This window comes from Zootoca vivipara, chromosome 11 (assembly GCF_965207765.1).
Source record: "Zootoca vivipara chromosome 11, rZooViv2.hap1.1, whole genome shotgun sequence".
Taxonomy (NCBI): Eukaryota; Metazoa; Chordata; class Lepidosauria; order Squamata; family Lacertidae; genus Zootoca; species Zootoca vivipara.
The window spans coordinates 25,931,607-25,947,113 of NC_142594.1; the positions used below are offsets into that span (position 1 = coordinate 25,931,607).

The 15,507-nt window shown below is 41.3% G+C and overlaps 1 protein-coding gene across 5 annotated transcripts in view; it reads right to left on the reverse strand.

Moving 5' to 3' along the window:
• Nucleotides 1-15,507, reverse strand: part of HDAC9 (histone deacetylase 9) — a 450,375-nt gene that overhangs the window by 188,983 nt on the left and 245,885 nt on the right. For 4 of the 5 annotated variants that reach the window (XM_088653965.1, XM_035130280.3, XM_088653966.1 and 1 more), the window contains 4 exons: nucleotides 14,248-14,370; nucleotides 12,786-12,996; nucleotides 10,803-11,020; nucleotides 3,210-3,476 (listed from right to left, as the gene is read on the reverse strand). In XM_088653965.1, the coding sequence (XP_088510091.1) occupies nucleotides 3,210-3,476; nucleotides 10,803-11,020; nucleotides 12,786-12,996; nucleotides 14,248-14,370 (819 nt within the window). Of the gene's footprint in view, nucleotides 1-3,008; nucleotides 3,477-10,802; nucleotides 11,021-12,785; nucleotides 12,997-14,247; nucleotides 14,371-15,507 lie in introns of those variants that run through there. The other variant, XM_035130275.3, reaches the window with a different exon arrangement.

Genomic DNA, 15,507 nt, shown 5'->3' on the forward strand with positions numbered 1-15,507 from the left:
GCCCTGCAGGAGGCAGGAAAGAGCTGAGCCAGCAGAGTTAAGAGGGGCTGCAGGAATCAAGAGAAGCATTGGCTGGCTTCATGGTTTCCCCCCACATTGTGATTTCTGCCTAGCGCGCACACACACACGCACCATGATTTGCAATATTATTGCTAGGTCACAAATGCAGCTGATATGAACTTCAAACCCGTTTGGGATGATATAGCAATATATCGCCCAGCTCTACTGCTGTGTTGAAGCAATATCTTGAAACAGTCAGAATTGCTTCACACAGCACCACATTTTCCCCTTTAGAATTTCTTCTGTGAAAGTGGGGGCGGGGCAGGAATGTACACCACCACATGTGACAAGCACTCGCATGTCTGCTTTGCTGTGTGTATACATGACGGGAAGATGCAATGAGCTACCACGGTCATAAAATGCACAGGGAGTGGAATAGGTATATACCATGGGTAGGCAAACTAAGGCCCGGGGACCGGATCCGGCCCAAATGCCTTCTAAATCCAGCCCGCAGACGGTCCGGGAATCAGAGTGTTTTTACATGAGTCAAATGTGTCCTTTTATTTAAAATGCATCTCTGGGTTATTTGTGGGGCCTGCCTGGTGTTTTTACCTAGGGCCTTCTGGCGGTTCCCTCGTTGCGAGAAGCCAATTTGCAGGGAACCAGGCAGAGGGCCTTCTCGGTAGTGGTGCCCGCCCTGTGGAACGCCCTCCCACCAGATGTCAAAGAGAATTTTTAGAAGACATCTGAAGGCATCCCTGTTTAGGGAGGTTTTTAATCTTTAATCAATTATTTTATTCTTCTGTTGGAAGCCGCCCAGAGTGGCTGGGGAAACCCAGCCAGATGGGTGGGGTATAAATATATTATTATTATTATTATTATTATTATTATTATTATTATTATTACATGAGTAGAATGTGTGCTTTTATTTAAAATGCATCTCTGGGTTATTTGTCGGGCATAGGAATTCATTCATTCCCCTCCCCCCAAAAAATATAGTCCAGCCCCACCACAAGGTCTGAGGGACAGTGGACCCGCCCCCTGCTGAAAAAATTTGTTTGCTGACCCCTGGTGTATACACCTGTCACTCAAGACAGTGTGTCTCTTGTGTACATTCATCTTTCTACACTTAAATGATATATTAATAGGAAAATGGTCAACTGTGGCACAAATCATATTTACTGGTGCTGTTAGCAAGTCTCTTCGTGATGTAGGGGTTGCGGGTAGGATAATGTATCTTTCGAAACTGTAGCATTTTATATGGGATTCTAGAAAATAAAAATGTAAACACCACGTGCTTTTATTAGAACTTTTCCATTTGGCAAAACAGCGCTCTCTTTTTGAAAAAGATACTGCACCTTAAAATACCTTAGAAATATAAACATTTTAATTTTTTGGGGGGGGGGGCTGACAAGGATTCCAGGTCAGTTTTGGATTATCCATATTAAAGGGGGCCTTAATACAATGCATCTTTAGCTTAACAAAAGTAAACCTCTACAACAAAGTAAACATATCAAAAGGGAATATAAAGGAAATGTTTCACTGGAAAGCTTCCTTAACAATTTCCCTACTTGCTTTGTTATTTTCTTTGACAATAAATCATTTCATAGAGTGCCCTTTAGAAAACAGAGAATAAAACCCTATCCTCTGCTCCCCTTTGCCCCCTCTTACATTCCACAGTGCATGAGTCACTTGGACTTCCTGTTTCTATAAGGCATTTCCTGTCCACCTTCACACAATTACTTTTCTGCAGGAGAACAGCAGGGACCTGACACAGCAATGGCTTAAGTAAACGGCAGCTTCTGCTACATACTGAGTTGTTCTGATTTTAAAGCATTCAAAAGGACTTTGGTCCTTCTGGAGCTGCAACTACCTATAGCTGGATGCGTGCCTTAGTAAATAATACTTACAGCATTATTGAAAAGTATTTGCCAACCTGCTCTGTTTTTAGACAAATTTCCCAAGAGAATCAGACCTAGACATTCCCCTTTACTTGACACACAGAGTAGCTGGCCAGGGGTCTGGGTAAACCAAGTACACTAAGGCTCAATGGCTTTGACTGGGCACTCTGGGATGAACAGCTGACTTAATTTTCCAACTAGGAGAGGAGGGTAGTGGAGAAAGTTGGCCCCAAGATGGGTGCTGGAAACACAAATGTGTTCGCCTGCTACTGGTATAAGCATGTAAACCTCTGTGCTAGGCTGTGTGCTATTGTGATACAGTGGAACCTCGGTTTATGAACACCTCGGTTTATGAATTTTCGGTTTATGAACACCGCGGACCCATCTGGAACAGATTAATTCATTTTCCATTACTTTCAATGGGAAAGTTCGCTTCAGTTTATGAACGCTTCAGTTTATGAACAGACTTCCGGAACCAATTGTGTTCATAAACCGAGGTACCACTGTACTTAGTTTTTGCTGAATAAATAAATTGGCAATCACCGCCATAATTTGGTTCCTTGCCACCACCATCTCAACACAAATACAGGTATATCATGCATAATGTTGCACATAAGAAATATCCTCAAAGGAAACAGATGAAGATAGTGATAAAAAGATGGGGCATAAAATTAAGTAGCGCAGATAGGGAAAACCAATTTAGTTTTTAAAAGTGCATTCTATGCCGGTCTTCATTTGCCTTCCGACTCATTTTCTCCAGGTTACATTCTATATACAAAGCTCAGATCACTGGTATTTGGGCTGGTAGTACCAAGGAAGGGGGAAAATCCCCTTCTTTTTAAACAGTGTTTAGGACTACAGTATGGTACATTATATACAAATTGACAAAAGTATACATTGAGATGTCAAAGAAGTTTAGAAATGGAGCGAAACCAAAAGGGAAGAGAAATTCCGAGGTCTGATCAGCAGTAGCCTGATCAGAAAGTTCACACAACAATGAGTTCCATTTCACTAGAACTAATGTGGTAGAATCCATTGGAGCGAATACCAATTCTACGAATTACCCCAAAGCTCGCACGGCAATAAGAGTTTCCCGATCTAACAAAAACCTTCTCGCTATGCTTAAGGTGTGAACATATCTGGCGTTGTTAGATTTGCTGATTGCTAAAAACACGCAATTCAATTGAACCCTGTGGATGGGGGAAGAAAAACACATGTTGTTCACCAAGGATTCAGAAATGCTTATTATGAGAGTATTCAGATAATCACTTTAATTACGAAGCCTGGAGCTAAATCTTTGCCTATTACCTGTTGCACAAAAGCAGCTTTCTCCCCAGATTCCATTTGCTGACTTTGAATATCATCATCACTGTCCTGTGGTTCCTCTTTCACCTTCACGGCCCCTAAAGGCTGCCCCAGTCTGTCGTCCGAAGAAATGCTACTGCTGTCATCCCGAATGCTGCTACCAAGAGAGGATGCTCTTTCTTCCTGCATCAAATGTTCTCCATGAAGCTCTTCCTCGGCTTCTTCGAGGCTGCCGGGCTGTTTTAACTGTTCAATAGATTTAGAAAGTATCTGAAACAAAGAAAGAGGATTGGGTGGGGGCAGAAAACATAGAAATGAAAGATGAAATAGCTGTTTGGCGTGATTCTTTAAAGAGGCCCAAAATGGAGATATCAGAGAACTTCAACTCACTATTGGTGGAAGTCACAGTGAACTGAAGGATTGCAAAAACAGCAACTCTGAATGGTGTTATGAAGACCGTGAATTTGTACGCCAAAGAGGTGGTGGGGCAGAAAGACCACAATCTAATCATCCCCAGTTGTCGCCACTTCAGGAAAGAGCAACAGGCAGACACAGACTACCTCAGAGGCAACTCCAGCTAAGCTATCCTCTTCCCCAGGCATCCCCAAACTGCGGCCCTCCAGATATTTTGCCTACAACTCCCATGATCCCTAGCTAACAGGACCAGTGGTCGGGGAAGATGGGAATTGTAGTCCAAAACTTCTGGAGGGCCAAAGTTTGGGGGTGCCTGCTCTTCCCTATGTGGTCATCTACCACCAACTGTCATGCTAGAAGGACCTGATGAGATACAGGGACATTGGAGAAAACGATCCCAGAATCTCCTGTAGCTGAACTACCCTCCCCACCCATAAAAAAACAACATCAGAGCCTTTTACCACCAACAGCACCATGGGTATTACCAATATCTGTGTAAATTGATTTATACATTAACCAATTGTGGCTACCTTGAAATGGAAAACACATTTGTCAGAGTTTAAATCAGTGGGCTGTATTGATCAATTAACCCTGTTGGATGCTGTCCATATCACCAATTGTATCAATTACTTTCTTAGGTTCAACTATCACTCAAAATACGTTATCTTCATTGACATAGTTACTGATAATAGATATTTCTGCAGCTAATGATACAAAACAGGGGATCTAGACAAGATCCCCTCATCCTATAGCACACAAGCACTCTCCAGTTGCAATCAAAATGGGTGAAGATGACCAAGTATGCAAAGATACCAGCCGCTTATATTCAGAATGGGCAAGATATACTGGCATTGGAAACATCTGTTGCTGAGCCACCAGGAATGGCTGACTGCTGAATGGGGATAGCAGAAAAGGAGAGGCTGAAACATCTGTGTGACAGATAATCATCTACAGCTATATGAGTCACTGATGCTGGGCCATCTGTAAAACATTCCATATGCCAGTTCCTCGGCATCAGGTGGGTTAGCCTTAAAGAGAATCTGAGAGAGAATGAGATCCAGACTGCCGCCCAGTTAGGAAACATATTTATTCCCTCACTGTACTCCTTCTGCATGCTTTCAAGTTCAAAGTGGGGATATCTTTCTCTTTTGTGATGCATTATAGCACCATTCCTGCAGACCTGATAAGGCAGATGTTGCAACCCTCGTGTGACATACGGGGTAGTTCATGGAAAGAGCACCCTTGGAGCAACTTTGGCATTAATATATTAAATGAATTCCAAGGCTTTTTGTAAAGTTGTATAAACAGTGACATTTTCCCAAGATCATGTGGCTGCAAGTCAGTGTGCTGAAATTCAGGTGAGGATCCGGTTAAAGTATCCTAAGTTGAAATTATAAGACAGCCTTTGAGCTTCCCCAACTGTAACTGAGCACTTCCTTCCCAAGCAGTTGCAAGAAGATCAGCTCCAGATCAGAATGTCAAGGGGAGAGGCACACATGGTTGTGATGGGGTGGGTGGGTGTGGGGGAATCTGAAAACCAACCCTGTTTTCACAGGAGAGAGGCTTGGAACTAGGCATGCATTTATTTGTCTCCCGGCAGCTGTGAAGAACTGTGAATCTGGCCGCATGAAAGCCAGCACAAAGGAGAAAGCTGGAGAGATCTATCAGAGCAAGGGTTGCATTCAAACAGAGGCACAAAAAGCACTGGGGTGAAACAGCATGGAATTGAATTGTTTGTGGCCTAGCAAGTGGGAAGTCAAGTTCGGACAGGGAAGAGGAATTGGGCTTGGGGGACCTGGAGTAGCCAGAACAAGGCTGCAATGTAGCAAGAGACGGCTAGATGCCTTGACATAGAGGTGTAAAAAGAGCAAGAGGGATGATTTCTGTGCTTGGTTAAAGTACTGTTAATGGCCCACAGGGGAGCATCAAGTTATTTATTTATTACATTTATATACCAGCTTTATCTTCCAAGTAACTCAAGGTGGTGTGCATGGTTTTCCTCCTCTCCACTTTATCCCCACAACAACCCTGTGATGTTAGGCTAGGCTAAGAGATGGTGACTGGACCAAGATCACCCAGGGAGCTTCATGGCTGATTCGAACACTGTTAACTTTGGCAGCATGAAGCCCACAGAATTCTAACACTCAAGATGAAAGGTAATTTATCCTCATCTTTGGTTGGAAATAGGATCCTTAACTGGTATTCGAAGGAGGCAATCATTAAGATGTGCTGTTTATATAAAATATATGAAGTGCTGCCCAAAACAAAACGAACAGATCTAGAAAGACAGTACTTTAATAATGACCATTCAGCCACATTTGGGCTAACTGTACAAAGTGCAGTTCTCAAAAGCAGTATTGGCAATTGATCCAAAGTGAGAAAGTTACTTGGTGGAACAGCTTCCAGCAAATGGAACCTGGACCATTTTGTTTCTTTTGTTTGCAGGAAATTAAACCATCAGGAATACGTCTAAGCCAAAGTAAACAGCAGCAGCAGCAGAGGAAGTGTTTTGAGAAATTAGTCTAACGAAGAAAGGACTTCAAAAGGCAGCTGTACCTGGTTCACTCTGCATGAAAATATGGTAAGTAAATAACCTAGCCGCAGAACACAAGCCATATAAATACATTATATATTTTGCTTACAGCAAGTCTTTTCATGTATTCTTCCCCAAGTGTAAGCTTTCATAAAATCCATAATTTCCTGAAACCCTTTCAATGAAATCGCTGCACAGACATTCGAAGAAAAAAGTGCCCCGAGTGTACCTACGAACAGGAGCAGCAGCATAAAGGACTGCGCAGAGATGAGCTGCCCTGTGTGCTGTCTGCAAACTAATACAAAAAGCATGACACAAATGCCTAAGGGGCATCATTTGTACTAGTCAGTTGAGCTAAAACCAATATTATGCACAAATCTGTCCACGCACCTAACCACTTGTGGCAGTGAGCAGAGGCTTGCATATCCAACGAAAACATATCCCATTCAACTTCAAACCTTTGAGAGAAAATATCTCTACTAATTGAAAATTAATGCCTTTTGTAAGCATCTATAGCAAACAAACAAAGAAAGGATAAAATATTCAAAGTTTCCTAGATGTGACCTGTTCTAACCAGATTGCATCATTAGCCCACCTTAGGAAAGCCCATACACCTCAAGCTGAGACTTTTTTCTCTGTAGTCTGAGAATGATAAACTCATTCTACCTAACAGGTCTGATTTTTGTAATGATTACTAAAATGATTTCAGGGAAACACATCAAGCACTTAAGGAAAACCACTTTTCAAAATATTTAGGATATTTATTAAAGCGTACAGTAATTGCAAATCTGAGCGTGTATTCATCACGCAATACAACGTGATCACAGGGTTCATAATATGATGCAGTAAGTTTGGGTACAGTTCTGAAGACACTCTCTATTAATTGCTTTCCAGGGTTCATGAAAATATCCGCTATCTTGCTTTCCCTGTGGTTCTAATGTTTTTAGATGCGTGCCAGTAACCCGGTGCCGATGGTGCGAGTAGAAATTGCATCTTTTAAGTTATTTGCAGAGACAGGAACAGGAGTCAAAACAGTAAGAGTTCTGTTGTAGAGCCAGTCTTTTGGTACCTATGACAATTAGTTTAACTGGAGCTGCCAGACATGCTATCCCTTTTATTGGGCAGAATGGAGTTCTAAAAATTGTGATCAAAGGACTCTGTGAGGAAACAAGCTGTCATCTAGACAGAAGTATATTAAATCTGGCAACAGCAAAGACTATCTTTTAAAGGGAAAGCCCAGTTCAGGTTTCCACACGTTCATTTTTCAAAAGCAAGGGCAAGACTCTCCACTGACTTCTGGATGAGATGTCAAAATTTGCATTTCAGCTAAAATGTTTTGAGAAGGTCAGTGTATTGCATCCCTTAGGTATAAACTTCAGACTCCAATGAAGAGGTATACTGTTTCCCACTTCAAACACATGGCCTCTGACAAATGACAGAAGGAACCATGGGGGATCTTCTCCTGCTATAAGGAAGTAAGGCAAACTTTTTGGTCCAGTTGATTGTTTTATTCTTTTTATAGCAGAAACAATTCAGGGGGGGGGGAGCTTTACCTTTGGCCTGTGTTAGCTTTTGCTAGTTATCACCCCAGTCACCGTGCTGGCTTATAGCTGGAATTTATTAACTTTATCAAAGAAAAGAACTCGATTGATTCCTGCAACTTTGCAAGGCTAAACACTCCAAAGGTCTTCTTATAGATCAGAGCTCGTGTTAATCCAGAGGTGATCTGTAAAACTGTAAGTTTTTACATGGCATTGCAATTACACAAAAAATAAAAATGATCACGGCGCAAACAAGGACTTTTCATTCTTACCCACGGGATAATTTGCTTTCCAAAGCAACTTGTTGTTGCTGTCATTATTATCCACACTTTACAAATGGGCATCGAGGGACAAGTCACAACTTGTCACAGTGTGAAACAATTCATGCAGATGCCGGATCAACCTTAACGTTTAAGTGGTTTTCCTGATGTTGCTAAAATGTGTTGATCCAGGTGGATCACATGGCAACTTTTCAGACCGGGAATTTTCCCAGTTCTACTGTTATCTCCTTCAAGCGTTCCCCAAATAAAGTAAGGTGGGTAGCAACCAAGGAAGAGGCCTTCTTGGTGGTGGCATCCTGCTTGTGTAATTTCCCCCAAAAGAAAATCACTCAGCACAATATTATTATTTTTGCAAACGGCAAGGAGGTTTTCATTTCCCTGAGCTATGAATATATTGCTATTTCAATCGTTTCATTTTATTATGATTTTGTAGTAAATTCATCCATGACCACTGGTCCTGCTAGCTGGGGATGAGGTTGAGAAAGGCTGTTCTGGAGCAACCAACTTTTTACATTGAATGGGACAACTCAATAGAAATAACATGTACACTGCAGCATAGCTGGTTGCTGAAATTACAGCATTGTTTGGTTTTTAAAGAACTATATTTGTTTCAAGTGAGGAAATTTTTTTTATCTCCCCACACCATTTGCAGTCAAAATGACATCTGGACCTATTTCATTTCATGCTAGATGAAAGGTTGGTGCCTGACATGTGAAAGGCATCAACCTTAGTTATATTTTTCATGCATATGAAAAACCTATTTATTTAGCAAAACAATGTGAATACCTAGTGAAACGTTACACTTTTTTCTGTTGTGGTTTGTAATATTGATGATTTTAATGTATTGTACAAACTGCCCTGGAATGTGATAATGAATGGTGGCATGCAACAATTTTTAATAAAAAATAATGTAAAAAAATAGTTTGTTAAAAGTTGCAAATGAATACAGATCCATCTTATTTATTAACATTTATATTCCTTTTTTTCTATCCAAAGTAGAATCTTCTAAGTAGCTTTTAAGGATCAAGTCATATAACACAACCCTGCACAACTTGTGACCCATCAAACCAAATTTGCACCATGCTATGTATTGCAGCCCACCAGGAGCATCACTAATCTGCCTGACCAGAGTTGCAAAAATCAAGGGATGTTATGTAGCACTTGACAGACCATAATGCATACCTGGTGGGTTATGTCTGGCTTATTAGTGGGTCTGCAAAACAAACAACCCTGTGCAAGAAAGCTCAAGAAAAAATGCAAGATGAAATGGTGGTTTAATTCTTTTTGAGAGAGAAAAAAACCTAGAAGGTAGCTAATCGCTATTTATTTTGGACACCCTTGGGGGGGGGGGGGAAATCACAGAGCTTCTGTCTTTCAATCAGTAATAAAAGCTTGCTTTTGTTCAGACAATTGCAGGAAGGTGAAATATTTTGAAAACCAAGATGTACCTATGGCATCTTGATTAAACATATGGAACACATAGTAAATGAAAAGCCAAGTGGAGTCCAAGTTGAGTAATCAAAACACCCAAGTTGAGAGGGGTTAACATGCAAGGATCAGCTCTGAACTTTGAAGTTCTCTAGTCTTCATTTTTCCTAATTAAGATGAGATTTAATAATCAAACCACTGTACAAACTATGTACTTAAACTCAAGGTTGTGTTTTTAATTTGGTTGGGAATTCTTAAGAGATTCCAAGAAATCAGCACCCATTGGGGGAAGTGTTCCTTAGCAAGATTGGTTCCCCTATACTTTTTATTTTTCATTATGGTTTCCTTTCATGTGATTGCCAATCACATCCACTGCCATAATGAAGAGATTCTGTGTCGGAGCCCTAGAAATTTCTTAAATAACTTGCCTATGGGAATAGGCATAGCAGATGTTGAAATCGCTAAGTAGATGTATAAAATACCTGACAGAATAGTCTTTCACCACAGTAAACTATGACATAGGCCAACTAAACACTGGCAGTTATATACATTCTTAGTCCCAGCTAACGTTTATAGTCGGTTTGTCTCTACGTAAAAATTTACTTCCAAAATTTCAGAACAAGATCTTATGTGACTAATTTGAAGCTGTTTGGTAGGAAATATTGAAAATTAAAATGGCTATTGTTTATGGTTGCTGTTTATGGCTTATATCTTAATAAGATGAGAGGTGAATGATCTTTCTGTCCATGCATGCATCTCTTTCCTCTCAGCATGTTTGAATGCCACTAGAAGTCTTCAATTAAACAAAGTTTCCCATTTTCTGGTTCAGATGAAACAATAAACTAAATTTCATTGACAACCTCTACACTGCATTCATGCAGGCAGTGGAAAAGTGGCAAAAAGGGTTTGTGTTTGGAGGCAAGAGTCTTCATGTCTCAGTTTACTAAACTGTGATCCTCAAAACTGGCCTATAACCTTGAAAGTAAAAGCTGTTAGCTCTGCTCGGTCCGTTTGCAGTGAAAGCTTCATAATTTTATCTGCGACAACGGAATGAAAAGTTCAAATGTGAATGAGCAATGGCTGTTTAGAAGTCTTGGTAACTTGAGCAATTTACAAAAAGCCTAACGTTTACAAAGAGGTCATTAAAAGGAACAATCTGGCTATACAAAACAATACTTATTTCAATGACATAATGAAAAATAGCATGTACTTGCAGTTTGGTGCAAGAGACCTTCTCTGGGAGTTAGTTCGGCAAACATTTTTTTTTATCAAACCGCTTTTAATATAAGCAAACCTTACTGTAAACTGACATGCAAGGCTTTCCCTTTTTCTTCAATGGCATGTACACTGTAAAAGCACCGTATTCATTGTATGTTAGGGTTTTGAATGGCATACTTACTTTGTTCATGTGGATCTGTTGCTGATACTGTTTTTGCTTCTCCAGAAATTGCTGATGCTGTTGCTGAATAACAAGTTGTGCCAAGGTGCTCTGAGGAAGCGGAGCGGACTGGGTCCGATTTAGTGGCCTGTGTCTAGGTAACTTATGTGCAACTCTTAAGCCAGGTGAGACTCTTTCTTTTGTTGCCAGTGGAGACTGAGGATGAAGAGGCACCCCTCCTACAAGCCAACGACATTCCAATATTCAAATATGCCCATCAATAACATTGGGAAGTCTTCTTAAGATGCTCCATTGAAGACAAAACCAAACATGAAGGAACATGTGGACTTGAGAAGCTTAGGAACTCAAATGTGGGAGCCCTTGAATTATCACACTATAAGGAATGCTCTTCCATACCGTATGTCTTTTTTAAAACAACAACAACAACAATCACAAATAAGAGTAAAAACGAATGAAGTGACAGCCATGCTTACATATTCTTAACCCATCCCACTACAGTGGTACCTCGGGTTACAAACGCTTCAGGTTACAAACTCCGCTAACCCAGAAATAGTACCTCAGGTTAAGAACTTTGCTTCAGGATGAGAACAAAAAACATGTTCCGGCGGCGCGGCGGCAGCAAGAGGCCCCACTAGCTAAAGTGGTGCTTCAGGTTAAAAACAGTTTCAGGTTAAGAACGGACATCCGCAACGAATTAAGTTCTTAACCAGAGGTACCACTGTATTAATTTTTTTAAATCAGCAGATACAAACTAATGGGCTTTGTAAGTCATGGGGCCAGAAAATAAAAGAGCAGAACAGCTTTGACTTGAAAGCAGAATCACAATGGATAGATTTTTTTCTCCTTAGGGGAATTAGCAGTGAGGAAACAGAGGATGAACCGATAGCTAAGGAGGATTTGAGCACATGCAGAAGTGGAGGTGGATCTACGGTCCCTTATACAATACCATTGCTATGGGGGAGGGGCTAGCTAGTTTTTTTTTGCCCTGAGTGAAGTTTCCAGAGGGGCGTCATTGAGACTTCCAGCCTGTGTGTGTAGACAAATGTGCATTGGTGGGTGTGCCAAATTGGGTCTTTGACCCAGGTGAAATAAAGCCTAGTTTCACCCCTGCCTTACACCCTTGGCAAGCAGCTGTATCCACACACACACACACACACACACACACACACACACACCAGGGAAAAAAATCATTTTACCGCAATAGCCACATAAGAAATGACTATGTTTTATGTGACCCAAGTACTTGAAGTGTCCAAAGGGAGGGTGAGGTGAGGCGGAAGTACGGGGGGGGGAATACGTGCACGCCTTTGTACCATGATGTGAGAAGGATGGGAAGCTTCTCCCACATTTGATCTTGCCAGGATAGCGGTGGTGTGTTGCCACACACATATGCATAATATTAGGGCTGATATATGTCTGGGATTTGTCCGCTGGAAATAGTGTCTGGGTGGAATCCCAAAATCACTAAAATGTCTGGGGAAACCCGGACGTACGACAATCCAAGCATGATTTTTGTGCCCTCTGCCCCGGCGGGGCTGGTTTTACCAATCTCTAGATATGTCTCTGTACAGAAGATTCCATCTCCAATCCCTGGCATTTCCAGTTAAAAGGACCAAGTAACCAGACCTTTGGCTGAGCCCCTGAAAGGCTGCTATGGGTCAGACTTGAGAAAATCGGACTAGATGGCTATGGTCTAAAGCAGTGTTTCTCAACCTTTTTTGGGCAAAGGCACACTTGTTTCATGAAAAAAAATCACGAGGCACACCACCATTAGAAAATGTTAAAAAAAATTAACTCTGTGCCTATATTGACTATATATAAAGTAATTCTCCCACGGCACACCAGGGAACATCTCGCGGCACACTAGTGTGCCACGGAACAGTGGTTGAGAAACACTAGTCTAAAGGAGCTCCTTATATTCTGTTATAACATGTTTATTCTCAAAAGGGAAGAATCTGCCCATAAATAGTCACTGCTAATTACCTGGAGCCAGGAGTTTCTGCTGTCTCATTTGTTCCTTCAGTAATAAATGCTGGAGGAGAGCTTGGTGGCTACTGTTAGGCTTTCCTTCTAGGACAATTGGCTGAGGGGCAGAAGGTGAAGAGATGCTTCCTCTGTACTGTCCTGGCAAAACTACTCCTTGCCTGATTGTCTGGGTCTCGCACTTCTGTTTTTCTTTGAATGGCGCTGATGCCTGTATCAATCAATGAAAATGATAGTTAAACAAACAAACAAACAAACAAAAGTCCAGACAATAAAGGCTGATGAACCAGCATCAAATTAGTTGAGAGCACCTCACTATTTCCACACTATTTCCACAAACTAAGGTTGGAGGTCAGTTGAGACCCTGGTCTCCAGGAAACATCTAAGAAGTGATGTGCCTATGAGGCAGGACATGATTTGGAATGCAGGTTGGGTAAGGGTTGCTTAACCCTCCTTGCAAGCTGCCATTTCTCTTTTGTGTTCTTCTCTTATAACAGCCACCACTTATCTCCATAGCTGCCAAGTTCTCCCTTTTTTAAAGGGAAATTCCATTATGCTGAATAGGCTTCCTCGCGAGAAAAGGGAAAACTTGGCAGCTATGCTTATCTCCCAGGTAGACAACTATGTCTGAAAAGCTCAGCTCAGAGAAAAGCAGTGGGAGGAGAAACATGAAGGAGAACCGGGAAGCTTGTTGGTCTGTTGTGTTCTTGATGATGTAGTTTGGAGTATAACATGGGAGTAGTCAACATGGTTGCTCCCAGATGTTGTTGGGCTACAACTCCCATCATCCTTGCGCACTGGACTTGCTGGCTGGAGTTGATGGGAGCTGGAATCCAAACGCATCTGGAGGGGGCACCATGTTGAATATTCCAGGTGTGACAGAAGGTAAACTTTGTATGGATTTTTAAAGAATGCATGAACAGCCCACACTTAAATGACACACTTTTAATGTAAAATACACATTTATCAGTTTGTGAATTTGCTATTTCTAGATTATGCATATGTGTGTGTGTGTGTATTTGGTGGGGAAAATGTATAATCCAACTGGAAGTTGCATTCCAATCCATAAGCAAGTTCAGAAGCATCTGGTTGAGCAGGTCTGGTGAGAAAACAGTGAACTTCTCTATCCCTACTCACCACAGTGAGGAATACTTTCACCAGACAATCTGTGTGTCTGCCCAGTCTGCTGTCTAACTCTTGATGGATCCCTGTTCTTTTTTATGATTCTTTGTCTTTAAACTGGACTTGGATCAGACAGTCCTTCAAACAGAGGGTTGCCATCTGTGAAGACAAAGGACCTCCCTATCTGGTACAAAATTTAACAGTAGCATTGCCTAGAACAAGTCCAACATTGTCTTGAAATAACATCCAGAGAGAACTTTATGCAATCTAAAAGAACTGATATACCTTGAGTGATCCATAGCCAAAGCCAATGAAAATCCCCCCTAAATAGATTACTTACACTGAGTTGTGGTTGTACGGCTGGAAGTCCCAAAGTGATGTTGGGCAAAGAAGGGGATGTGTAGAGACTCAAAAGGTTCATTGATTCTTCACTGATGCAAATGCGTTGTGGTGGAACCAAATGCTGGGCGGGGGGAGAATTAAAAAAGAAAGAAGGTCACATGGTCACTAGTCAAGGTTATGTCCACAGTTGTGCCATGGAAGCAAAAGGAAAGTATTTCTCCTTTGTGTTAGTCATGTATCCTTTACAGAAATGCATAGTCAACTAACGTATCCTGCTAAAGCTCTAATAGTAGAGGAAATTGCCCAAGTTAGTGACTATCATTGCCTGCCCTGGGAGCAAGTGCCATAGTCTAACTGTGTGCTGCAAAAAAGAGTACTTCATTTTATGTGTCTTGAATCTTTCAGCTTTCAGATTCACTGATGTCTGTGGATTCTAGCTGGTGAGGTTTTTACATTGGCCCTGCCCACTACTACCACGTGGCCCCCAGAAGATTAGCCACAAAGGAGAACAGCCCCTGAGCTGAAAAAGTCTGCTTTAAAGTCACTGCAGGCCTCCAGGAATCATACAAATGGCTCTCCAGTTTCTCCAGTACTCTGAATGTTTCACTTATTTCAGAGGCTGCTGAGAACTAGAAAAATTAACGTTTTTGTATTAAAAATGCATTTAGAATAGAATAGAATAGAATAGAATAGTAATTTATTCACCAAGTACTTACATACTTGGAATTTGCTTTGGCTAATTTTACAATGTAAACGTACTTTATACAAAATATCTGTTAAATATCTGTGTGAGGATCGGAGTGTGCAGAACACTATTTCAAGCAAAGAGGAGCCACTCCGACTGCGCCTGGAGCTTTTGCCTTCTGAGTCTGTAGTGACTTCAGAACAGGTTGAGGTGGTTGTTGGTGCCTCTGGCGCCGAGTGAATTGCTCTAGCTGATAATGCTTGACTTTGCTATAAAACTGATTCAGGTCGTTTGCCAATTTTTGACTCTCCGGAGCAGAAGAATATGTTCCCCTATATTCAGTAGAAGAAGATGTTCTCTTATATTCAGAAATGTTCTGTAAATTCTTCTGAAGAGTAGCCGAGACATGTTTGAGAATTGAGTCCAAATCATAGGTTCGTTTCATAGATTCGTTAATAATCATTTCACTGATTATTAACCATTTCAGAAACCGTATGGGTATGTGTGGCATATCGATCACATCCTTGCATAGATAGTAGTTTAAAAAGAACAGCAGGGTCACATTTACCTTTT